Source organism: Watersipora subatra, chromosome 6 (assembly GCF_963576615.1).
Source record: "Watersipora subatra chromosome 6, tzWatSuba1.1, whole genome shotgun sequence".
NCBI lineage: Eukaryota > Metazoa > Bryozoa > Gymnolaemata > Cheilostomatida > Watersiporidae > Watersipora > Watersipora subatra.
This window is the reverse complement of record NC_088713.1, coordinates 58072491-58099913: the sequence shown is the minus strand read 5'-3', so window position 1 is coordinate 58099913 and position 27423 is coordinate 58072491. Positions and strand designations below refer to the sequence as shown.

General features: G+C 35.6%; 1 protein-coding gene across 4 annotated transcripts in view; it reads left to right on the top strand.

Moving 5' to 3' along the window:
- LOC137398567 (sulfhydryl oxidase 1-like) overlaps positions 1–27423 on the top strand; it is a 49057-nt gene that overhangs the window by 17079 nt on the left and 4555 nt on the right. For all 4 annotated transcript variants that reach the window (XM_068084708.1, XM_068084705.1, XM_068084707.1 and 1 more), the window contains exons 5-12: positions 3716–3816; positions 5354–5484; positions 10184–10258; positions 15287–15419; positions 19107–19217; positions 22156–22282; positions 23119–23327; positions 24200–24319. In XM_068084708.1, coding sequence (XP_067940809.1) covers positions 3716–3816; positions 5354–5484; positions 10184–10258; positions 15287–15419; positions 19107–19217; positions 22156–22282; positions 23119–23327; positions 24200–24319 — 1007 coding nt within the window. The remainder of the gene's footprint in view (positions 1–3715; positions 3817–5353; positions 5485–10183; positions 10259–15286; positions 15420–19106; positions 19218–22155; positions 22283–23118; positions 23328–24199; positions 24320–27423) is intronic.

Genomic DNA, 27423 nt, shown 5'->3' with positions numbered 1-27423 from the left:
GGTGAACATAAATTCTAATCATACAGTACATCTAATTTATCAGCTAAAACTGCCAAGGACGTGTTAAAGCAAATACTATAATTAGATGAAACGATAAAAGGATATAAAAAGATGATTTGTGATAGCAAAAAGTTATAATTTTACTTATTGGTAGATGTATTAATGAGTAGTAAAATAATTACCGTCAGTTTAGAATATACTCAAAAGTAGAGAATACTCAAAGGTAGAGATAAATTTACCTTTGTTCTCCTATCTTCCTCTGCAGCATAATGTTGCTGACTCCTGTCAGTTCTAACCATAGAATGCCTGCTCCAATCTTTAACTGCTGATGCCCAGAAAACTCTGAGTCACCTTCGCTGGAACTGAAGCTTTGTTAAAATTCTGTTATTCCTCGTGTCCATGCAGTGGTCTAGTAATTCAGTAAATTAAATAACGATGTTGATGCTAAATCTAGTAATTAAATAAAATCCCTAACAATGAGAACCTTCAAGATCAGAGACGTCGGGTTTTACATCCTTATCATTTATTATGACCTGTATAAAAGTTTCGTCCTGATGATTGGCTAAAGAGGAGATCTTATATTTATCGCCCGTGGACTCTTTTCCTATAAGTTCACTATAAATCCGTCATGAATAAAGCACCCGCTCAAATATGACTGTTCCAACAAATGATCTCATTCAAACGCTTACTTACTTTTCGGACTATTAACCTCTACTTTTTTCTGATGATTTGAGTCATGCGGCTTATATGAGGGTGCGGCTATTGTGGCTTTTTTTTTCCACCGCTAGGGCGCATCAACCAGAAATCTCCGGTTAGTGCTCTTCTAGCGGTGAAAGAAAATACGAAACAATGCCTAACGGTCCTGTTCCGTTGGACACTAGGTTAAAAAGCGTCGGTTAATACGAAACAGTGCCGTTAGGCACTCTTCCGTTTTAAACAACAAAGTTGCTGCCGCGTTAAAAAGCACCGTCCTGAGTTCTCTGGCCTGTAATAAAGGTGCGGTCTATGTATTGTTTTATCATGAATTTTTGAAAATAAAGCAGATGCCATTTATATAGGGGTGTGGTTTATAGTCCTAAAAGCATGGTATATATCCGGACAGGGTTAGTCTACAAAGACAAAAATGACATCAATTTGTAGTTTATGTTTTAACCTTTTATTAGTCATAATTTCATTTGATCAACTTTTGTGATGCAACTACATCTTTAACAACATCAACCACATTTTGACGGAATTACATCTTTAACAACCTTCACTGTGTATAGACCACATTGTAAAGTTTAGTAGCGGTATTCCTTATCATGTACATTAATATCTTTTTGAGGAGAATAATTTATGAGGTAACCAGATCTATTGTGCCCTTTACAATGGATATGGTTGAGGATAGGTTGAGTAGCTATAGAGGTAAATTGTTTACAGTTAGTGACCATTTTAACTTCTTGAACTTTGCACTAAGATATGATTGTTTCACAAACCTGTGTTAACAGATTAGCCCGACTGTTTAGTCAAATGTGTTAGAGCCCAGGCTCTCTTGACATCTTGTGATTAACGCTTATTTTATAGATTAATTGGTTTTGTACTGCATTCTCATTACCTTATCAGCTGGCGTGACAGGCTTGGTTGAATACAAATGATTAAGTGACTTTCAGCATTCATCCTGTGTTTAGATGGACAGATTAGGCGCGTTTCTAACACCAGATCTCTGACTATTCACAAAATGAACGAATTATTTTATTAGGCACTGCTTGTGAATGACTAGAGTTCTTCATGCAATTAGTAATAAAACTATTAACAACATAAATATATAGATTGCTGGTTGATACACTTTAAACTGATGATATTAAATGTTGTCATCTAATGTTAAAATCCTGTGTCATTTCTGCAGCTTCCTTGCCTTAAGCGGTAAGAGAAAGGACAATAGATTCTAATACAAATCTATGAAATTGGTCAAATTCTGTACTGAGTCTTACATTTAAATGTTCATGCGAGTATTGAGTAACTATTCACAGAATAAACTGAATTTTTTAAATGAAATTTTGCTTTACTCGCCCTTCATAACGTCTAAATGTTTTCACATATTGTTCAAGTTCAACAGCACTCTCTCTCTGTCAAGTGTTGCCTAAGTATTGTAAGTAGGAATACAAGTTTTTAAATTCTGTGATTAGAGTTGTGCCGAGTTACTCAATTCTATTTTGTCAACTAAGATATCGTGATACCAGTAGCAGGCATGATGAGTTTTCACCAAATTTAGGTGTGGCATATTGCCCTTTGCTTGATGTGTGTTGTATTTGTAGTGGACCTAAGTACCTTCTGCCTGAAGTAAAACTTCTAGGCAGAAGCAAGTCCTTAGATGATTATGAGATCAAAAATATTCTCCTGTCGGATGACCATGAGTTCACAAATGTTCTCCTGTTCACCACTAAAATGCATTTAATCTTTGTTACAGTTCTTATGTCAGATAATAACGTGCAGATATGCTAGCTCAGTTAAAATACCTAATTGTACCTGGCAATACAAACATGATACTGACTAGCATGCTCTTAGAAGCCCAAGTACTTGCTTGCCGTTGTCATGACAGCAAATTGTTATCTATTTCTCTATGTCAGTAATCTCTAGTTTGTTACCCGCAGCAATGATATACAGCCCCCAAGGATAGCCGATGGCTATCATATGGGCTGGGTTTAATGATGGAGCTCAGTTAGGATTGTGCTAGCCTAGGTTTCAGAGCAAACACAACTCTCGCGGGGCGGTCGCGTTGCCTTGTTAGGTTTTAGAAAACACGACTCGCTGTTATCGTTTCATTAGCTCATTCAGTCAGTAGACCTGCGGTTCATAATAGCAAACCTTGAATTTCTACAATGTAGGGGTGATACCTAGCCAAAATAATGGATCCATGCAAAATAAAACATTTCAAATTACCTACTTTTAGTAATTTTAAAATTGGTAAAAGTCGTAATATATGCTTAAAGTTGAAAATAATTTACCCAAAATTACCCGAACAACGGCCTTTTTTTCCTAGTTTTTGATTAATATGTTGCCACCCCTGATAGAAAATGACAAAGTCTTTCATCATTCTCACATTGTTTTACCTGGCCAATAATATGGGACAGCAGGCAAAGCTGTGCAGTGTAGTTTGTATACTCAAAATCTAAATACAAAACCGAATTTGGGCTATTTTACGATTGTGACTATTAATATCACGAATGCTTGCGAATGGCAACTGACTGATCATTATGGTGACAATATTGGAATACTATATTTATTTGACAACAAAATGAATTCAACAGATAAGTAAAATAACCACTACAGTCCATAATATTTGTAAATTTACAGGGGGCTTTATTCAGCATATTTGTTTGTTCGGGTGCCGTGTTCGGGTTCATCCCAACATAGCTCCATCATCAAACCCCGCCCATATGAGAGCCGTCAGCTATCCTTGGGGGGCTGTATATCATTGCCCGCAGTGAGGTTTAATGGAAAGCTTTGCAAGTTGAGCAAATCCATATCACTTTTATAGCCTCGCTATCAATGCAGAATCGGTAGCCACCAAGACTACACATAAATGATCAATCATTTACAACTATTCCATTCAGTATTGACAAATTATCATATATTGCCTTTGCCAACCTAGATCAAATACTTTCACAATAGCAGGATTCTGCCCGAAAGACTCTAAGCATGTTTAAATACGACAAAAAACATTTAACTTTTATAGGTTGGGCAAATTATGTCAGAGTGTCTGCTATCAACTGTGCCCAAGATATGAACCAAGACATATGTAGAAACCACAATGTTACAGGCTACCCTACTCTCATGGTATGGTTCTATTTTGTGATGGTTTCCCTAGCATCACCACTAGCAAATTAAGAAGGGAGGTGACTGTCTAAATTATTGTGTCCTAGTATACGTGCCAGTCCTGTACATGAGTAATCAGTACACGAATTAGTATAGTTGAAGAAATGTATTACGACACGCAATAAAAGTACCAGTGCAATTCAACATAGTATATACGATGCAACTGCTTAGATTGCACTATTGTTGGCTTTTATCGTTCGTACACTATGGCTACGAATCGTTTCTTTTTTAATAATAAGAATTTTCATTTAGCAGCAATTTTTCTCTTGTAAAAAGAGTTGCCATATTTAGCGCAATCAAGTCAGTTGCATCGTATTTACTATGGAAAATCAGCGTTAGTATTTTCTTGCGTGTCGCGTTATGTGCCTCGTACTATATAAATTTAGAAAGTTGCTAGACTCGTGCTCGCTAATAATTTGTTTCTAGCCAATTAAAAGCATTTCAGTGTGCATGCACAGCTCTGACAATTCTGTGAATTTTGGCTGAATAATTCTGTGTTTTTCCTTCATTTCGTGATTTCGGTCAGAACCAGCGAAAAATCGTTACATGTGGCTGTACCTTTAGAATTTCCTACTCTTTTCTGTTCTTGCCTTGTGCAGTCTTTCGCATGAGTACTGCAAAACCTGTATTTGAATGCCACCTTTATTTGAACGCCACCTCCATTTTAGCACCACTATGGGAGAAGGCTTGAAAAATAGAGAGCCACCCTTTAATTCAACGCCACTTTTACTTGAACGCTACTTCTATTTGACTGATACTATTTGACATTCTCAATCTTTACGAACCCATAATAGCAAGTGATCATCAGCAGTGTCCACAAAATGATACTAATAATGACTCAATTACATCAATAACAATTAATTCGTTTGTTGTTTTTTTTCCGTATCGAAGTTTATTGTCTAAGTTTTTACGGTTTTTTAATAGAATCTTTGATTGCAACGGCGTAGAAATAATTAGTACATGTCTGCAACTGTTTCAGGCTAATAGTAGTTTTTTGAATGCGCTCTGTATGCTTCAACCTATGTGGGAAATAATAATAATACAGACAAACTCGGATAACTCAAACTTTATGGGACCGAATGACAGCGTTCGAGTTATCAGAGCGTTCAAGTTATCAGAGCATTTTCCATGTATTTATTAATAGGTAAATGTACATATACAAACTATATACATCAAACGCATAGATGGCTTGTTGCAAATTAAAAGGCTTCTACTGTAAAGTTTAAAAACAATTTCATCAGAAAGTATAGAAACTTTTCTATCACTTGAGATTGGTTTGTCGTTTTAGGTGATGTGATTGCCAAGATGTTTTCAGCTAAAAATTGGCAAAACTTGATCGCTGTTGAAATGCTCAGAAGAAAAGTCATCGTTTCTTGGTTGAAAAATGGTTGAAAAATAGAGCGCCGTGGTGTTCAATTAAAGGTTTTATGTGTATATGAGATTTTTTCAACTCGTCAACATTTATATGTAACTACAGAGTGTTGTCTTCTGTTGGCAGTTCCTTCCTTCCCACACCAAGGACACAACCTCTGCTTCACTTATCGACAATGAAATTGCCTCATCAAACGAAACTCTTTTGAAGTATGTCATCAGTAGAATCAAGGACGCACACCCTGAGGCTATATCCAGGTACCGTGCCCGTTTGCTACTAAAATATAAACTATGCTTACTAAAGATTACTGTGAAACCTTCAATTGAACACCATTGCACTCTATTCTTCAACCCTTCATCTATAGTGGCAGTATCAAAAGGCAGTAACTTGCTTGAATTACTGCTTGTGTCCCGATTTGCTCGGATGTTGGGGTACTCATATGTTGAGGTATGACTGTAAAGTGGTCCCTTCAGCAAACCCTTATGTCGATCCTTGCATCAGCACGCTATACACAATCTTTTTATGCTTTTTGAATACAAGTCTTTTTTTTCCAAAAGTGCAGCAAAATCAAATCTTGTCCTAAAAAATATTTGTCGCTCTCGAAAATTATATTTAGTTTTACATAAAACACTAATGCAGTCAACCATGGATAACCTGCCCACAAATAGCTCAAATACATGGTTAACTTGTAAGGTTTTGGTTGCTCCCTTTCCATACAATAAATACATTGCTTTAGATAACTTGAATATAATATTATTAACATCAGACTCCAACAGTTTTGGTCTCTTTTGTTCACATGGAGACATTTGTAAATATGAAAAAGAAGAGCGTTTGGCGTGATGATTTTTAGCTCAGTGGCTGTCGAGACTGGCATTATCATTTCAGAAGATAATTTCATTCCGAGCAATAGAAATGAACATTTACTTGTAATATGTTGTAGAGGCATCAATATTTAATCATGTCCTTAAAGATGTGGTTGCGTCAAATTTGAGTTGATCTTAAAAGAAAGCATTTTTTTTCTCTATCAGTTGATATGTTGTTTGTTGTGTTACAAGATATTTGAAGATTAGAATCAAAAAGATCTGATCGCGGTAAAAACGCTCAGGCCACAAAAACGTGCCCAGACTTGCCCAAAATGATGTCACGCGTTGTACAACCTGTCTCTATCTCTTGTATTCACATCGGCTATTTGCGATAAAAGTCTAGTCTTACGCGACTCTATTGGCATATATCTTATTTTGTATTTGCTCATGTTGGCTAGAATAAAATTTTAAATCCGGTAGTATTCTTACCGAATACTACCGAAGTAAAATAAGCAAGCCGTGTCTTTGAAAAGAGTATAGACAGGGATAGAGTTTTAAGGATGAGAAGTCTGCTGCAAACTGGATTTGAACTCACATTCTCCAGTTCTGCGGACATCCATATACCATATTCAATTCACTACAATATTCTGCAAATCATGTTTTGCATTATCTTCAACAATATTATTTAATAATATAATTGTTACAAGCAAAATATTTTCATCTCGGCATAAAGCTTTTATTAAAAATATTCATCAAGTTGTGGCCACTCACATAGTTTTAGCTGATACAATAAAACAAATTCATCTACTGCAACAAACTCAAACAAAACATCATGGTTTATGCAGCACACATTCAAGTCTCTCTTTCCCCTTTATGGCAGTTTCCACACTGACAAAGCTTCTTCGGCTGGTGGGGCGACATGAACATTCTGTAATCAGTAAAACAAATGCAATAAAAATATGTCATTCATAGATATGTCATTCTAAAGCGTATCTATTGACAGCTTCCAAATTGGGAGTTAAATAGATTGCGAGTGTAATTTTAAAAACGAATAAACGTTTAACAAACGCACAAGTACGCCAAGCCAACGATTCGAAGCTTTGGTTCTGGAAATTAAAGATTTGCATTGATCAATCGATTTTCTTCACTTTCTACAAGTGAAAAGTGAACATCTAATGTCAAATCATAAATCTAATTTACTAGATAAATATGCCACAGAAAATTTGGAGCAAATGTAGCTAGGTGAACCGATAAAAAAATATCAAACGATGATTAGTGATAGCAAAAAGTTACAATTTTATTAATTAGTACATGTATTAATGAGTACTAAAATATTACCTTTAGTATATTCATCAATCTAAGCCATTGTATAGCTAGATGCTAAAGATTAAAAAGAAGCCGTCAAGAACTTACTGTACATACGTATCTCGCACGCGCAGGAAATTACATTTTAGCCTCAATCAGGGAAATATTATCTGAATGTACACTCAACAGGAAACTCTATAGGAGACTCAAAATAAAAGATAAATTTACTACATTCTCCAATCTTCCTCCGTAGAACTTTAACTACCTGATGCCAAGAAAACTCAGAGTCATCTTCACAGTAACTTTACAGCAATTTTACAATTACATGTACAGTCAAACATGGATAACTCGTCCACGGATAGCTCGAACACATGGTTAATTCGAACATTTCCTTTGGTCCGTTCCCACGTAATGATAAATTGCTATAGATAACTCGAACTCAACACTGTTAATTCGAACTGTTTTTTTGCCCAACAGCTACCGAAATGGTTGTTTTTGCTTTAGAAAATCACTTAATTCAAAGCCATAGAGGTAAACTTCATCTTTTCGTAATTCTTAAGCGTCGTTATTACCACCATCGGCAAAATATTTTTGTCAACGACTTTTCTAAATGTTTGGTGAAATTTGATTTATACTGCGATACGATGAATAGCACGGGCTAGCCGGGTCACGCGCGCAAGAATTTTCGCCGCGCACATACAAAACAAAAACAGCATGTTGTTTTGTATGTGCGTGGCGAAAATCCTTGAAGGCGTAACTCGGCTAGCCCGTGATGAATAGTTTTCCGACGTTGATTCCGTGTTGAATCAACGTCGGAATGTTGAATGTTTAAAACGTCTTAAAAAATGTTGTAATTAAACGTATACGTTGTCTGAGCTACAAAAAACTATTCATCGTTTGACCTAAACACAGAATACGTGTGTACATTCAATAAGTATCTATTAAAAAAGCGTGAGTGATATAGAATGTACCGTAAAACCTCGTAAAACTTCTAATTGAACTGCCTCGGAGTGTTGCTCTTAACGAATCCCCGGTAAAGTAAGGTAATCTTTGCATAAACTTCAAGAAAAAACGGCAAAATTGATCGTGGGTAAAACCCCAAAAGAAAAAAATGTCTTTTCTTTTGAGAATTTCAACAACGATCAAGTTTTGCCAATGTCAATCTGAAAAACGTCCTGGCAATAACATCACCTCAAACAACAAACCAATCTCAAGTGATAGAAAAATCTCTATACTTTTTCATGAAAACGTTTTAAACTTTACATTAGAAGCATTTAATTTGAAACAAGCCATTTGTGCTTTTGATTTATATTATAGTTTGTATATGTACATGTATCTACTAATAAATAAGTAAATATATGGACTTGTGACAGTGCTCTGATAACTTGAATGCTCTGATAATTCGAACACTTTTGCTCGGTCCCTTGAAGTTCGAGTTATCCATGTTTGACTGTATGTTGTTCGCCAATAAAACGGGTCGATCGAGTAATTCATTAAAGTAACGATGTTAATTAATTTAGTAAATATCGATGTCCATGCGAATTAATAATAGAGTAAAATCCCTAAATTTGAGATCACAGACAACGTGTTTTACGAGTAATAACATTTATTACGACTGATGACGCCTGTCAGCTTTGATCATAGGCTGTCTACTCTAATCTTTTACTAAAAGTTGCTCAGATAACTCTGAGTCGCAGTCGCTCGAACTTGAAGCCATTTTAAAACTATTTATAACTTAGTAATTGTTGAAACGCGTTGAATCAGTAACGATGAAAATTTTCTAACGATGAGAATCTTCGAGATCACAGACAACGCGTTTTATGAGTGATAACATTTATTACGGCCTATATAAAAATTTTGCGCTGATGATTGGCTAAGGGAGTGACCTCATATTTATCGCTTGTGGTTTTTTTTTCAGATATATTGCTTGTGACGTCACGAAATAGGCACCCACTGGAACGTGAGCTTTTTAACAGAGGGCCTCATTCAAACGCATATATCTCTGGACAGGGTTGGTCTACAAAGACAAAAATGGCGTCAAATTGTAGCTGATGTTTTAGCCTTTTATCGGTCTTAATTTCATTAAATCGAATTTTTTGATGCAACCACATCTTTAAATGCTTTTGGTAACAATCTCACTGAAGATTTGAAAAATGACATTTTACAAGACATTTGCTTTGCAATAGAAAGAGTTGAACCTACATGCCAGTTTGAAATCTTTGAGAAGGTTGTAGCGGGAGAACAAAACCTATGGGCAATATAATAAAGGGAAAGTTTCTTAAAAGTGCAGTGCTGACATAGGTTAAAAAGAAAGAGAGGATAAGGGCGCTGTTTGACCTGAGTTTATCAAGGCTAAGAGATAGTTCAAGGTGACACTGATCTGGATGTGTTATTGATTTTGGTAGAGAAGTTGATAAAGATTCAGAGCTTGTTGAACCTGATCCACTTACAATAGCAGATCTGAACGAGGCTTCAGATGTTTTATAGTCACTAGAGAGTTTAAGAACTATTATAACAGTTTAAAGTCTGTAGCTATACTCAGTTACACTGTTGATTCTTCTCAACCAAACATCCTATTACAGACTACACTTGATAAGTATTTCAGATGTAACAACTGATCAGCTGTAAAACATGCATTGTTGAAATGGTCTCAATTTACCACCAATAATGTGCTTCTGTATTTCTATATTGTTGGTGTATATACATGTATCATCTGGTAAATACACGTACTCATGACAGTGCATGGATAACTTGATTGCTCTGATAGACCAAACACCTTCACTCAGTCCCTTTAAGTTTGGGTTATTCATGTTCGACTGTACTTTTTATCAGAAATGTATTCTTGCAGGCCGTACACTCCAATACCAGAAAGGGATGGAGATATAACCACACAGTTCATAGACACTCTGATCACTGACAAGAAGTGAGTCTTGATTTGTTTATAGTTATTGCACATAAGCACATATTGTATCTTTGTTGGTATTTCATTATAAAGTTTAACTTGAGTGATTTTTTAAACTTGCATAATTTGAAACTTGTGACATTTTATTGAAATTAATTTCAAGAGCTCTGTAAATCATTTGAATTATTTTTAAGGTCAATGTCGTTAACAGTACAAAGCAGGGATGGCATTTGTTGTTTGAAAAGGTGTTATCGACTATCATTGGAGTTGTCCCACCGATTGCGACGGTATCGAATTAACAATGAGCAGACACTGTTCACCGATAGTTATCGCGTGACTTGGCAGCTGGTAAAACTATCATATTATCGTGCCTGTAAAGATCGAGGATTGTGGGAAGGGATAGGAAAACGTGTTCGAGTTATCAGAGCGTGCAAGTTATCAGAGCACTGTCATAAGTCCATGTATTTATTAGTAGATAAATGTACATATGCAAACTATATATAAATCAAACGCATAGATGACTTGTTGTAAATTAAAAGGCTTCTAGTGTAAAAATTAAAAAAATTTCATCAGAAAGTATAGAAACTTTTCTATCATTTGAGATTGGTTTGTTGTTTTAGGTGATGTGATTGCCAGGACATTTTCAGATTACAATCGCCAAAACTTGATCGCTGTTGAAATGCTAAAAAAACGTCTTTTTCTTTTGAGCATTTTAACCAAAATCAAGTTTGCCGATTTTTCTTTAAAACACTTGAATTATATAATTTTTTTATCATATATTTCAATACATCAGAGTCTTGACTTTCCAATGAGCCATTGTTTGACATGGTGAGACAGACATTGGTTGATGTTGATAGGATTTCCCCAAAGCTCTACCGCAGAAATGTTCAATGGTATAAGCTCGAAACTTGTGACATCACAATTTCCATATTTGCTGTTGTGTGCTCTTACCGCTTATTTTATCGCTTACCGCTTATATTTATCAACTACGATAATGATGGTAGTGGCAGGCGAAAGTAGGACAACTCCAGAGAACCAATGAAGATGACAAAGGAATCGGTGTCATTTATTAGCTCTCTATGTACAGGTTATTTCTATGATGAATAACTCGGATTCCAAGCACTACCATGTTTTCCCGATGATATTATGCACTTGCCCTCTCTTTTCATTGTGATGTTGAGGGGCACGACTGAGACTAGTTAATTTTAAACATTGCATGATCTTGCGAAAGTGCAATCGACATATAGTCCAGCAACTGCAGGTCACAATTTAATCGATGTGATTTCATTACCTTTATCAATGACAGTATATTTATTGAAGCATAGTTAATTAACCCTGAACATGCGTTTGTATTGGTCGGGTGTTAGCGCGATCCCGGGCATTGTTGATTATTTAGAATTATTTTTTATTATTAGCGCTCTCTTGGTTTAACAGCACCGATTGTCACAGAAAAGCGCAGCCTCAATGGCAGCGAAAGGGATCGACGACCTAAGGCTAACTAATAATTATGACATCATATAATGGGAACCGCAACCAGATGTTTTTTTATTGCAGGACATACTTTTGACACCCTGGTTTTCATAGTTCTATTATTTTTTGTGTATTGAATATGGGCTCATTCAACAGCCAAGACTGATGTATTGAACTATATAATAAAAAAATTATATAATTTGTTTGCTTTAAGTTTATTCGAAGGTTAGCTCACTTTTCCTAGCTTTCGGAGGTCCATCGTTAAGCGGATGTTTGGCAAAATTTGATTTTTGCAAACCTTTAGAAAAGTCGTTAACAAAGATATTTTGCCAATGATGGTAATAACGACGCCTAAGAACTACTAAAAGTTTAGTTTTATCTCTATGGCTTGGAATAAAGTGATATTCTAAAGCGATAACAACTGTCGCAGTAGCCGTTGGGCATAAAACTGTTCGAGTTAACCAAGTTGAGGTCGAGTTATGTAAAGCAATTTGGCATTGCGTGGGAACGGACCAAACAAATCCGTTCAAGTTAACCATGTGTTCGAGCTATCCGAGGGCGATAAGTATCAGGTTATATTATTTTTTATTATTCGATAACGATATATTAGTTTCAGATCTTTCTATAGGTTAAAAGTAGGCAACATGTTCATATCGAGAAAGACAACTATCGCAATCGACTATCGAGCTATCGTGCAACCCTAGTATAAAGCTTAAAGGTGATGAGGGTCTAACGATTTGCACTAGGCATGCTAAAAAGCTGAGATATCAATATTCTTTCTGTGAAGTGTATACTGTAAGTGGTCATCAGAATCTCTTTTCAAAATGTCTCAAATGGAACGTAGATGAACGAGATGGTTTGTTAGAACTTTCATGCAACCTCATTCCTCAAAATATTTTCACAAATACAGTGCACCCTCGAGATACGATGTTAATCCGTTCCAAGGTTGGCATCGTATAGTGAAAAAATCGTATGTAGGGGTATAGAAGCCATTGTAATTACATAATGCAAAAAAAATGGTAAAAATCGTCCAAAATTTCATAAAAATGTACATATTAAAAATTAGTAACAAAATAATATGTTAATTTTAGTAGCTATAGTTACCTATAGTAGCTGCATTGTATTAAGTGCACCTAGTGATTATAATCTGCAAAACTGTAAAATGCAACATCATGTGTGTACGAAATGCAGTACGCATGGTAAGGAGTTCTTACTATCAAGACGTACGTACAACATTAGCTTTTAATTCACTTCAAATATGTTTATCTTACTAAACACACATTCAAAGTTAGTTAAAGCTGAGTTTCAGTATGTATTTTTAACTATTTCAATAAATTTTATCTTTTCATCACTAAAATCGTTTCGCTTCCCAGCTTTTACTATAGCCTTTAGCGAGTCTGGTTAAAACCTTTTTAAACCTAACTTGACCGTAAAGGCCGTGCGTTGCAATTCTCAAAAGCGGCCTCTCGTACACTTGACCATATAATGGTCATCAAAAAATGAAATTTTATTTACTATACAGTAGTGTACGCACATACCTTTGGAGTAACGTGACTTGAGCTGTTGATCAAGTTTATTATTTTTGGGTCGTGAAAAGCAGAAATTGCCAGGAAGACACAACTTTGTTGCTGGTACAGAGAGTGCTCGAAGAAAATAAGCTAACTCAGTGCGGATTATTACTTATTGATGATGACGCTTGCTCGTGCACTGTAAATGCTGTTGCAGTGCAGAAAATTGCTAGCTAGCTTACATTTGTAAAAGGATTCAGAGAAGGTTGTACAGTGGTTTGTCTTGAATGACACGTGCACAAAAATCAATGTGCCCATACATACAGAGGTTTGTACGTATTTATACCCTAAACGGCATGGTTTTAGCATCTTCTAGAAAGTAATATGGATGCGTCAACTATCTTGAGTAGCTAGTTATATATGAGTTACATACATAGGATGATTTGTATTTACGTAGTAAAAAACAGGCCCATCTACAAAGACATGGTTAAACAAGTAAATAAAACGTGAAATCAAAATGAAATAAATAAAACATAAAATGTATTGAATCAAGCACGAAAAAAAAGCCAAACAAAGAAGATAAATAATGATATGCATTGTACAGTAATGTTTTTATGTACCAGTTCACAACGGTAAATTAACACTTCACACTTTTCTGTCGATGTAGGATTTTATGTCTCTTCTACATCCTGTGTATTGCTTTCAACTCCTTCAAGTCGTCAGTTGTAAGCTCCTCCTTGTGCTTGCTTTAACGAATTTCTTGTTTTTAATAATTGCAATTGTTGACTGGTTGCAAACATATATTTGGGCAATATTAACAATACAGGCGTCTTCTTCCTATTTATTTATGACCTCCAACTCTGTTGTCATGGAAATCATTTTTCCTTTGTCTTGTAGAGGGATTATAACGCTAAAAATGGATACTCGCTCTCGATTATGTGCTTGTCACAAAATTTCCCACGTGGAACGCTGACCTGAGAGAAGTCAGTCATCGTGTCTCTTCTAAACGTTGTGAAATGTTTTCGGCAAACAGTATTTCGTCGTCTTTGTTATTTTGATGTGCGTTATGAGCACACCGACCGCCAAATTTTAACTCGGGCAAAACTTTTCTCAAATTCGTATGGTGAAATAAAATTTGCATGGCGAGGTGAAGATCTCACGTTGTTCAACTTCATAAGGTGAAAAAATTGTATATCAGATAATCGTATCTCGAGGGTGCATTGTATAATAGAGAAGTTATACTTACCTGCAGGTACTCTGTAGGTGATATGCTTGCTGGCTGTATTATATTTTAATCTTTATTAATATTTTCACAAATATACTTCACGCATTCAATTAAACCATGTCTATTGTTCTTACGCGTCTATTTCATCATCATTGTAATGCTGTCACTTTCAGCACTGATATCTTATAACCTACCGTGAAGATTTGTTTATTTTTTTAATCCTTGGCTCGAAGGAGTACATATCATTGTCTGATAAACATGACGAGTCTGTTGGTTACCTGTGATAATCGAAAAATGCTGCAGAAATTACTCGTGCTGTTTGGCAGGAAGTATGGGTCACATGATTAAATTGTGACTAGACGATTAGACCAAGCCGAAACAAAACTGTCAAGTAGCGAGCATTTATATTTGATATGGGGTCTTCGGTAAAACTCGAAGTTTTTGTCATAAACTAGTGCTACGAGAAGTTTTATATTGAGGCCTTTATTGACCTCTAATTTCACCTGAGAACATTACCTTTCAAAGCAATAACCAATTGGATTAACTACGTCAGAGAAATAAACTGATTCCGATCTACGCCGTTTTGTGATGGCGGCGATTAACTCTTCATTTTTTAGCTTTTAAGAGCGTGTAATCACATTTCCACATATTTTGCACGTACAACATAGCAGAGTAAGACATAGTGAATGTTTTGATATCAAATAACTGTAATGTGAATTTTGTTGCAAGTCAACCTTTAAAGATGATGAGGGTATAATGATATGAACTTGGGCATGCTAAGTAGCTGAGATATACATACTCCTTCTGTGAAATATAGACTGTGAGTCATTCTCTTTGATGTTTTAGCACATCTACTCTTTTCTATGAGGACTTAGTCTATGCCTTACGCTACTCTATGGTCAAGGAGATTGGAGGTCAACTGGTCATTTCTGAAGAAGCTAGGCATACCCTTTCCAAGTATCTGTATACTATATACATGGTGAGTTCTTGTTTCATGTATCTATAATAATAGTCTGTACTGTAGTGTAATAAAATGCATGTATTTTGTGTGCTTGTTTATGACTCCAATGCACATAAGTGTGCATATATTTCATAATAACATCTTACTAAGAGCAGAAGTGATAGTTATATTCTAACTGTTGACTCACATTAAACCTTTTCCACCCCGTTCCTGTAACTTTACGTGTTGAGAGCGCAGTCTCAGCGCATCAAACCCGTGTATGCCCGTCGGATCTGAGTCTTCGATAGGTCTTTTTTAAGTTCATTTATTTATTTTAAAAACGGCACTAAAATGTTTAATTAATAATTTGAGGAGTTTTAAAAGATATTATACCACTATTTTGAGGCTATATTTAGTCCCTTATACGCGTATGCAAAAAGAACACGTCGCTAGAAGTTGAACATTCTTCATGGACAGCTTATCATCATGAACGGACATGATATTTTAAGCGCTGCTGTAAAGATTTGTCTACAGGAAGATATCGACTGGTTTGAAAGTGAAGCAGAGGATTTTAGTGCAGAAGAATGTGAAAAAGACGGAAAGTGAAAAAGAAGATCAACAGAGTGAATTGTAGTGTGAAAGTGAAACGGCCGGCGTTGAAAGAGGGTGTCATGAAGGATTTCAAAGAGGAGCCGATTTAAAACCCAAAGAATTTCATTCTGATGACAGCTTGGCAGGTGTAAGAAGCAGAATTCCTGGACAGATAAGTATTTTGGGCTATTTAAAGCTGTTTATTACATCGGCCATCATGAATGTTATAGTTAATGAAACAAGTAGATATGGCCTTCAAAAACATGTGGCATGCCTGACAGCTTGTCGATGAAAAATATATTTGGCGAGTTTTTGGTTTAATTTTGCTTATGGGTATTGTCAGGAAGCCTGCTCTGTCGTCTTACTGATCTACCAATCATTTGTTATCTACCCCAGTGTTTAGTAAAATGATTTCAAGAAACAGGTTTTCAATGGTTTTAAACAGTTTACATTTCGCTGACAATTCGGAAAACCCTGCTGGCAATAAATTGTTCAAGCTAGGAAATGTTTTTGCCATGATATGTGACCGGTTATCTTCTGTTTTGCTGCCTGGTAAATTTATATCTATAGATGAAAGCTTGCTAGCTTGGAAAGGGCGACTCAGCTGCAGGCAGTATATTCCATCTAAAAGATTTAGATTTGGAATAAAGCTATTTGCTCTCTGCGATGCTGTCTCTGGCTATGTGCACAAGTCGTCTGTGTACATTGGTGATGAGCGAGAGCAAGCCGAAGGAACTGGTAGAGGAATCACTCACAACATAGTCATGAAGTTAATAAGTGGTTTACTAAATTTAGGTCATTGTTATTTATGGATAATTTTTATAATTCGCCAGAGTTAGCAGCTGAACTTACAAAAAATAACACTCATGTTTGTGGAACTTTGCGTCCAATCAGAAAAAATGTCCCCAAAGATTTGAAAATTTGTAATGGAAAAGTTATTAAAAAAGGTGAGACAACAAGCTTTTCTAATGGAGAAAGTATGGTTGGCTGTTGGAGAGATAAAAAATATATTTCTTTAATTTCAACTATGCATAAAAACATGGAAGACGCAGACACAGGCAAAGTAAATTATAAAGGGGATAAAGTTTGCACGCCAGCCGTTAGTTGGATTACAACAAATACACAGGAGGAGTTGACAAATCTGATCAAAAATTGCATAGTATAACCATGAAATGATACAAAAAACTATTTTTTCATTTGTTAGATGTTTGTGTATACAATGCGGCCATAGTTTAGAGAATCCATAGCGGCTGTAAAATAACTGACTTACAGTTTCGACAGAAATTACTTCATCAGATATTTGAATATACCGGTTCTTGTCGCAAAAACAGTATTCCCGCGCTTCAACTTCTTTTACTCATCGAATAGTGCCAAATAGTCCAGGGAAAGGTAGACCAGCAAAATACAGAATTTGTAGGCACTGCAAAAGGCGCGCTGATGACAACACCCCTAAGTGACGCAAAACTAAATTTAAATGTCTAGCATGTGGAGTACCTTTGTGCGAGTCATGTTTTGATGCTTACCATGCTAAATAAATTCATTTCAAATTTTATTTAGCGTCTGCAAATGCTTCATTGCTTTGTATCACTTGCTTTTGTACATACACTTGCTAAAATGTTATTGTCTATGTATTGTATTTGTTGAGCCTTTACAGGTTGTATTTGTTGCAAACCGCCCTTTTTAGGGCACCCACATTATCAAAGAGTTCAGTTCTCATGCATTCTAGCAGTCCACGATTTGCTGTTTGTGTTTGTAATAAATGTTGCCTCCTGTCTTGTGCTGCTTCACCAAATGTGCCAATGCAGGCTCACAACTCAATTCTTTTTATGCACAATAATTTGTACTGCAGCACACATGAATTTGTGCAATGTGTTTATATGCAAAATTCTCACATAAATCAAGTTGCAAGAAATGCATAAGATCATAACTAAAGTCAGCAAAAATCATAACTATCAATATATAGATCTCAGGTTGTAAAGGCTTCGCAAGCTGTCTGGAGGAGGAAAACATCAGTCTAGAAAATATCTCGGCTTTCAAATGCATATTCATTTGCAGCTAAATGCCAATTTACACGAAAGTTATAGCAGAGTTTGAACAGCCATGTCAGGTCTTGTAAGCCATCTCGTGCAATGCTTATCGGCATGGCGTCATGAGCATTTCTAAGATCTGCACCCGCAATGCACAGGAGCGCCTAACTCTGCTTTTGATGCACTCGGACAACAACTTTTTTTTGCTACGTCTTGCAAACATATATGACACCGTGCAGATGCTTATCATAAACAATTTTCTTAGAGTTTTTGCTTTTGAAAAATGTATTTATTATTGTTATTTTATGGTAAAAAGCTGACAGCTTCGTCCAATCAGAATATTGACCAAAATGTTTACAGCCGATTTGCAGGGAATAATTGGCTGCCTCTTGAGAAATTTCTAAGCTTTCTAATGCATATTCATTTGTAGCTGTATGCCAGTTTGCATGCAAGTTATAGCCAAGTTTAGGTGACAATGTCAAGCCTCCATTTTTCGCTGGTCATTAGGGCCACACGCTGAGAATTTTGAGCGGCGCTGCTGCATTGCATCGAAGATCATAACTCCACTTTCAATGCTCTTGGACGACCAATTTCTTTTACAAATTGTTGTGAACATATGAATCCATGTAAATATTATTTGTACAACATTGTCAATTACTTTTATTAATTAGAAAACACAATTGAAAATGACGAACAAAAATAAAAAATTTGGTAGCTTCAACAAATTGAGACTTGCAGGCAAACAATTGCAAGCTATCTACATAAAAAAGTATGCTTGTAATAAATTGCTTGTAAAATTGTAAGCTTGTAGAGAACTTTCTCAGCATTCCTATGCATGTTAATTTATGTATCTACCTCAATTTTGATGAAAGTTGATGCAGTTTTCACGCAGTCGTGTCGAAGGTTCAAATCGCCCTAGTAAATGCTCTGGTGCGCTGGGAAATTTCAAGCCGTAAACGCGTGGTCGCTAAAGGGTTAATAGTTTCACATTTGAGTGCTTTTCACACAGAATCTGCTATATAATGATATAGATCGGATCTCTTACATTCTCCCGTCAAGGTTCCTGTATCATTTGTTGCATTATGGGAAATCTATGTTGTTCTTTTAGTTTTTCCCAGAAGGCAATCAAAAAATATCTGAAGGAATACAGCAACTATATTTATCCATAGCCAAGTTGAATGGATCAATCTCACACAGCCTCTGGTCTGACCATCTTCAGGTGTGACAGATACTTCTCTATAATTCATTAGACTCTTCCAGTATTCTACTCCAGCTCTCTGTAGTACAGCATAAACATGAACAAACTAGACTAGTTGTGACTAACAAAAGTTAAAATAATTAACTAGAGAATAGTTATGTTTATTCTCTTGAATGAGCTAATTTAGGAACACTCTGAGATGCTTTCAATGTAAAAGCTTATTGTTAGCGGCTAACAAAAACCAGCACCCTTGCATCGGCTTTAACCCACTCAGGACTGTTCCCGAATACCTCGGGAAGAGTTGTGCTCTCCAGGGCCCATTCCCGAAGTACTCGGGTTAAACTTTGATTTGCTCTATTGCTTAGCTGTTTAGGTACATCGGTTTTATTCATTCACCAAACGAAGTTTAAAAGTCTGGGCATCATTTTGAGCCCAAATATGTGATTGGACAAGAAAGTTTTAACTAACAAATTATGTGATAGATATCAACTGTTTTGGAAATCTGATGATCGCCATTTTGGAAAAGGTTTATCCGAACGATGACGATTTTTTTAAGTGAATTAGATGCGGTAATCAGCCCAGGGGAAGAAAATAGCAACAAAAGTAATGTTCAAGAAGAAAATGAGAATTTTCTGATGGAAGAAGGTAAGTTTTATGTGGCTATTTATAGAATTTTACCGAAAAAAAACGATAAAAAGCCGAAATTTTTCTTGTGAATTTCTAACAAACTTTATTCTAACAGTGTAAGATATGGATTTTTTTGATGATACACATGATTATAACATTTTCAATCCAATAAAATTTAGATCTTTTTGCAGCATGAACTCATCACTCTATTACCCCATAATAAACAATAGTTTTATGATTTCCTTGTAGAACTACAAGATAATAAAAATTTCTTATTTCATTTATATCCAATTGTTCAACCCACAATTAGTCAAGCATATAGTTCTCAACCTCAACATCTACTATAACTAGCCCCAACCACTAGGCTCTAATATTGGTTCATAGGGGACACTTACCACAGTAATCATCTTCATGACTTTTTGTGTTTATATTTACAGTATCAAAAAATATTTGCAATTTGTATTACCAATTGTTAGCTGCAGTAGACTACTTATTTTCAATTTGTTATCAGGTATTTACCCTGAAAAGCTACTAAAGCACAATTTTTTTAGGCTGTATCATATTTGCTACATGAAGGTGAAGACAGTCAAGGGCTTGTGAGTGATCATGCCGTTGATGATGAGCCTAGGGCTTCAACACCAATATCTGATGAATACTGCATCAACTAACTTATAATAGCAGCAAATATGCATGTGTAGTTGGCATCAAATAACTCTCACCGTGTCATAATTTTTTAATGAACACACCCTTATTATACATGCATATATTGTTTCGTTTTCATGCATATTCATTTTTACTGTATTTTTTACAATATATTTTACTGCATTTTTACACCTATTTTTTGCTGGTAATTGATTGTCTGCTAGCTGGTAACTTGAGTATTTTTTATGCATAATATATTCATAATAACCTCTACAATGCATTTCAATATAAATAAAGAAATTGTTTGATTATATAATTGATAAAACTGTCAGTGACGTAGTGTTGGTTAGAAGCTAGTAACACCTGTTTTATTGCTCGGAATTGAGAAATCTTTTTTTTTATTTGCTGCTGATAAAGTTTGCTATCAATCTAACATAGGTCCAACAATGTCAGTATCTAAAAACTGCTTGTGAGCTGCTACGAAACATGAAAAACAATTTTGATAAAAAAAAACGTTCACAGAATTATTAGAAATTGTGGTCAGTAGAATTTGTAAAGGTGAACAAAATTTATATCACATTGTAGCCTGGAATGTCTTTGTTAAGCTGCAAAAAACAAATCAAGATTATTTTGAAAAGAACTCTAGTTATACTCAATTTTGTGTAGCTCTATTTTAATTGTAAGGCTAGTGAAAAATTAATTGGGCTGGGGGAGCAGTCAACCAATAACTAATTAGTCCTGAATGGGTTAATAAATACCTCAGATCAGAATCATTTATGTCCTCTATCACCTCAACTCCCTTTCCTAGTGAAAGAATTTCCTCAACTTCAACCAGCTTCTGATCAATCGATATCTTATCAGGTGACAGCAGCTTTGTTCAAAATGTGTCCAAGCAAGTTTATTTTTATGTCACCTAATCCTCGAGGGATTATGACTTTGAGGATCTCCTTGGCTGATGAAAATCATAACCCTGAAGATTGTTCAAGTACTACGGTTATTGAGTATAATTATTACTAGTACTCTGGAGTTCTGTGTGCTATGAGAGATTGTCATATGTAATAACTATGTGCACAATTATTCTATTATTATTTAATTCCAGTATATTTTATTATTGCTAGTACTCTGGCAGTTTTGTGGGTCATGAGAGATCATCATGTGTAATAACCATGTGCATAATTATTCTGATAAGTTTAAAGTTGTAAGCGTAGCTTCGGATGGACAGATACGGCTCCTATTATAGTAAATATTCCTATTGTTATTGTCCTGCACTGAACTTGTAGTATACAGAACTTTAGTCAGTACTTCGTAATTAAACGGTTTTCTAACAAGTACACATAATTATTACTAGTACTCTAGCAGTTCTGTGTGCCATGAGAGATCATCATGTGTAATAACTATGTGCATAATTATTCTGATAAGTGGGGAGGTAGCTGATTGGTACAGTGGTTAGAGTGTCGGTATGCAAAGTCAAATATCTGAGTTGAATTCTCATTTGCTGCATTTCTTTTTTAAGTTGTAAGCGTAGCTTTGGATGGACAGATACGGCTCCTATTATAGTAAATATTCCTATTGTTATTGTCCTTCTGCACTGAAAGTGTAGTATAACTTTAGTCAGTGCTTCATAATAAAACTGTTCCCTAAGTAATTAGACTGTTTTCTAACAAATACACATATAAATATATATTTACAGGCTAGTGGTCTTCTTATTGCTACGGAGTCTCATGCAAAGTTGTTGCGATGTCGGGGCAGTCAAGCTAAATACAGAGGGTTTCCTTGTACCTTGTGGACCCTTTTTCACACATTAACTGTAAATGCAGGTATGTGATTTATTAGACCTGGCCACATTAAATTTGGAGTAATTAGCACAATATTGTGAGGAAGCAATTCCTCTTGTATTATTCGTTATTTTACTATATTAATGATTCTTAGCCTAATAATAATACCGATAAAATATTTATTCAATAATGTTATTTTATCTGATAAGATGCAAAGTGAAAGGGAAATATTCTTTCTGTAAACAATACAGTTGAACCTCAAGGTGCGAATTTAATTCATGCTGTTATTAAACTCGTACATCAATCAACTGGAATGTCAATCAAATAAATCCCATTTACAATCACTGATATCAAGTTAATTTCTGACCTGGGAAAAATGAAATCTTTAATTTAGGGAAATAATCAGGTTTTCTAAATAATAAATACTTAAATATCATCTAACAGTGCATGATAAAAGCGAAGAAAAAGTGTTACTGCGTCAAAGAAAGATATTATTTAGCTGTCTAACTTTAGCAATGGATTATTACAACCAATAGAAGTGGAGGTGGCTGAAGCAGAGTTCTCAACTTTAAACATGAGGGGCACACTTGGTGACAAAATCAACAATGATATCGATTAATTCCATGTTTTTCAACGAATACAAGAAATCATGTAATTGCAAGACAATAAATCTGTCCAGAAAATACCAGTCCTTAATTGGCTCTCACTTCTTATATGTCATGACAGCTTCTTAAAATATTTTTCATTTTGACATTTCAAATTTGACGAAATCACAAACACAAAACTCAACTTGAATCATGGCTCATAAATCAGAAACGCTTGTATAATGAGCTGCTTTGTTCATAAGTCAAGGTTTGACTGTATGTGACCTTTTGTAGCATCAGCAGCTGCTAGAAAAGATGAGAAGATAAGGAAAACTGAAGATGTCTGCTATGAGGCACTCGAGTCCATACGTGGTTATGTGGCACACTTCTTTACCTGCGCTGACTGCAGGATCAACTTTGCTCAGATGGCTGTTGAAATTCCTAAACTGAAGGGAAAGTCTAACAGTGATTGCGCTCTATGGCTCTGGGACGCTCATAACAGGGTGAGATTTGCTTATTTCTATATTCCATATCAGGGATCGTCTGGTTCAAACATCATATTTGTATTAGATATTGATTCATTGAGTTTATTTTGAGTATTTAAGGAAGAGCAAGACATTTAGTGCTCGTAATAATTTACATTAGCAACAGTTGGTTTATATAATACATAGTTGCACTTTTAATTTAACTGACTTCAAAAAGCCTTTTATTGTGCAAATCACTTAGTATGCATAGTAACAATAATTCAATATGATTATTTATAATTTATTACTGTAAATTTCGTAAACATTTGATACTGATTACTGATTTCATGTTGACTTTTGCCTCCCTCCGTGTCACGTTTGATAGAACTGTTGCTATTAATGAGTCTGTGATGCTGTGAGGATGTGAAATATGTGGCGTGAAATAGCAAGAGATTACTGTATTTACATTTGTGAACTGCTGATATCAGAATATGTTAATATAATCATAAGTAGAGGTTTACCTATAGCTTAACTGAATACTCTGTAGCAATAGTTAGTTATGTTATATCAACTGCTGCTAATCACATCTATAATAACAGAGATGACATGATAATATATATGAGAATTCTTTACTCCTCGTTATCGAAACTTAGTTTACTCATTGTGGCAAGCTTCGTAACCTTGACCCAAAACCTTTATTCACGGTAAAACTAATCATTTTCAGATCCCTCTGTTTTGCTACCTTTTGGTTAATAGCGTTTTTGTTTTTGTGATAAGATAAGTAAGTAGAGATTTAGCTTTAGCTTAACTGCATACTCCGTTGTTTGGTTTGTAGCGATTTCGGTTTTGCTTTGATCCCTTTGTGTATCAACACAAAGTGTCTAATCATCTACATGTTATTATACTATCAGGCAAATAAGAGGTTGGCCGGAAAGACCAGTGAGGATTCTGTGTATCCTAAAATTCAGTTTCCTTCTGAAGAGTTGTGTCCTTTATGCAGGAATCCCAGAGGCATGTGGAATGAAGAAACGGTAAGGTTTAAAAGCATCAGTACATTGAGCTCTTTATAGTATGAGCAGGCTTAAGCATGTATTTTTTTGTCTAAACCATCAATCAGTAACATATTCTATGGTTTGAGTCACCCGAAGACATAACAATGATATAGACATAGAGTTACTCTCATTGTGAACTATCACAGTTGTGTTGCTGTATCCATCAGGTTGTTTTCTATCTAAAACTATTATTATTGTCACAGTCAGCTCATTAGTCACCTTATCACTCAATCATGATTATAAGCACTGATCATAGAAACTTCCTTAACCTTATAAGTATGGATACACATCTCTTGTTTTCCTTTCATAGGTTGATTTGTTTGGTGGGTTGACTCTGTTCACTCATCTCGTCATAAAATAGACATAAAAAGTTTGTGGTCAGCAGCCAGATCTGTTTCATTGCTGGGTCAATTTTTGAAAATTGCCTCCGAAATGTTTTTCCAAGTTTTGTTCGAACAATGTTGATGGTGGCACAGTAACATCAGGTTGAACTGTCATTCAAGTGTGTTATTTCTACTGCATGGACGCCTCGCAGCGGTTCGTGTCAGCAATTCCCTCTGATAACTCCTCTTCTTTTGCACTTCACCTCCTTGAAAGTTTGTTGAAGCTCTAACTTGCTTCAGATGAAGAATACATGCCAAGGGTGGGCGAATAAATCTCTGAAGCAAGATTCACCTGGGCCACTTATGCCTGCATTCCTTCATGCATGGATCTTATCGGTTTTATCATCTTGCCAGTGGAGATCTTGTTTTGAGACCGCATCAACGGCCTTGGGTGAAGTCATTGAAAACGCAATGCAAAGGCATGACATGTTGTAGACATTTGTCCTGTATCTATTGAGGTCAAACACTAAAAATATTGTACTACATCCCTCCATTGGTATAAACCCCTCCTCTCCTACAGGATTGGTCACGGTCATCATGTGGGCGAGGTCGGGGTTGGGTTATGAACATGTCGAGCTCTGTTCGGATGAGCCCGAACGTGGCACCAGAACAAAGAAATACGCCGAATAAGACACCTTACAAATATTTTTTCAGGTTTCATTTTAGGTTTCATTTTGTTATCAAATAAATATAGTTGCTCGATATTGTCACAATTATGATCAGTCAGTTGCCATTCACAAGCATTCATGATATTAATAGTCGACATTGTTAAATGGCCCACATTTGGTTTTAGATTTAAATTTTGAGTATGAAAACTACACTGCACAGCTTTTCCTGCTGTCCCATCTTATTGGCCAGGTCAAACAATGTGACAATGATGAGAGACTTTGTCATTTTATGGTAGGGGTGGCAAAATATTAATCACAAACTAGGAAAAAAGGTCGTTGATTGTGTGAATTTGGTTAAATTATATTTAACTTTAAGCATATACTAAGACCTTTACCAATCTTAAAATTTGTAAAAATAGGTAATTGGAAATGTTTTATTTTCCATGCATCCATTTTTCTGGTTAGGTACTACCCCTACGCTGTAGGAATTCGAGATTTGCTGATTTATGGTTTGTTATCCATTATCAACGCATATCTGCAATAAAAACCTAGACCCAAAAACCTAGCAGGGAAACGCAACCACCCCGTGATAATAGTGTTAGCCCCAAAACCCAGGTTAGTGCAAGCTCAACGGAGCTCGATCAACGAACTTCGCCACCTGATGGCCGTGGCCAATCCGATGTCAATATTATTAGCTGGAGTGTTCCTTTCTTCTTTGGGTGAGAAGAAATACTTCTCTGAGACCATGGCAGAATTTCTTTGTATTGCTGCAATGGGCAGTGGATAGTAGACTTCTTTTTCTGCTATTTGTGGTTTTGGCTCTGTGATGTATTGCTTTAACAGTAAGGAGTTTACTCCTTACTTTTAACAGTAAGGAGTAAACTCCTTACTGTTAAAAGTTTTGCCTTGGTTCACTCTGGCACAACTCAACAGATACTGACTTCTTGCAACATTTCTCTATTCAAGTTAGTAGTTTAACTTCACATCGTCCTCCCTGAACCAATCTTGGTGTCTTTCGAACAGTTGGCCCAGTACTTCATACGCTGGGTTTAAAGTCATAGTCTTTAAAGTCCCACATCGTTCAGTGACCTCTTATTATCTTCTCATGTAACTTTCATTTATTTTCTCCTCTAGGCTTTCTCGAATCTTGCTGTATTTTGGCTTTCCAACTTTTAGGTTATTTCGTAGTTTTTAATGGGTCCCCCATGTTTCGCATGTATTGCGACTGTTATCATGGAATAGACTATGTTTTGGTCTGCACATCATTATTTATCTCTATGAACACAGGTGTCTAAACATGTCTCCAGTCTACTTGCTTTGTAATCACAGTCTAGTAGGTGCCAATGTTTGGACTTTTGACGCATCAATGATGTCTTATGATGACCCTTGTATGTGATGAATTTATGCTCTGAGCAGAACGCAAGTAGAAGTTTACCGATAGAGTTACATTTGCCTAGACCAAGAGTGTGCAACATGTTTCTTTTAAGGACCACTTTTCAATATTTGAACAATACCTATGACCAGCAACCCATAATGATGTAATCTAATGGAAAATTGTGTGTCGAGTTGAGGAGAATGAGAAAATGTTCTAATATAAGTAAGTACATTTCTTGCAAACAATAAATACAAACTATTATTAGCATGAATCTGTAATATTGGAACAAGAAGTTGAGACAAAAAAATAAAGCGCAGATCGAATAATTAGGGTAAAACTTGGTACTTTACATTTTCACACAACTTTTCAATGTCCGCTTTTACCGATGTAGTTGCAAATCAAAGTTGACTGGTCTGGTGTTCATCGGTGAGTTGACTTCGGTACCTGTCTTTAGTAAATTTCATTCTTGGAAAAAACATTGCAACAAAATGTACTGCCAAAAAGTAATAACATGTTTCTAGCATGCAGCTCTAGATTTGGATACTTTCCAAATACATATTTCTCATAAAAGTTACAAAATAATTATTAGTATATGCTCTCCTCAAATCAGCATGTGATTTTAATTCTATCATCTCCATTTGATAGCGGTCAAGACTATCTTCAGGTACCGTGTCAAAGGGCTGGGAAAATAGTTCGAACTTAAGTTCACATTTCCTA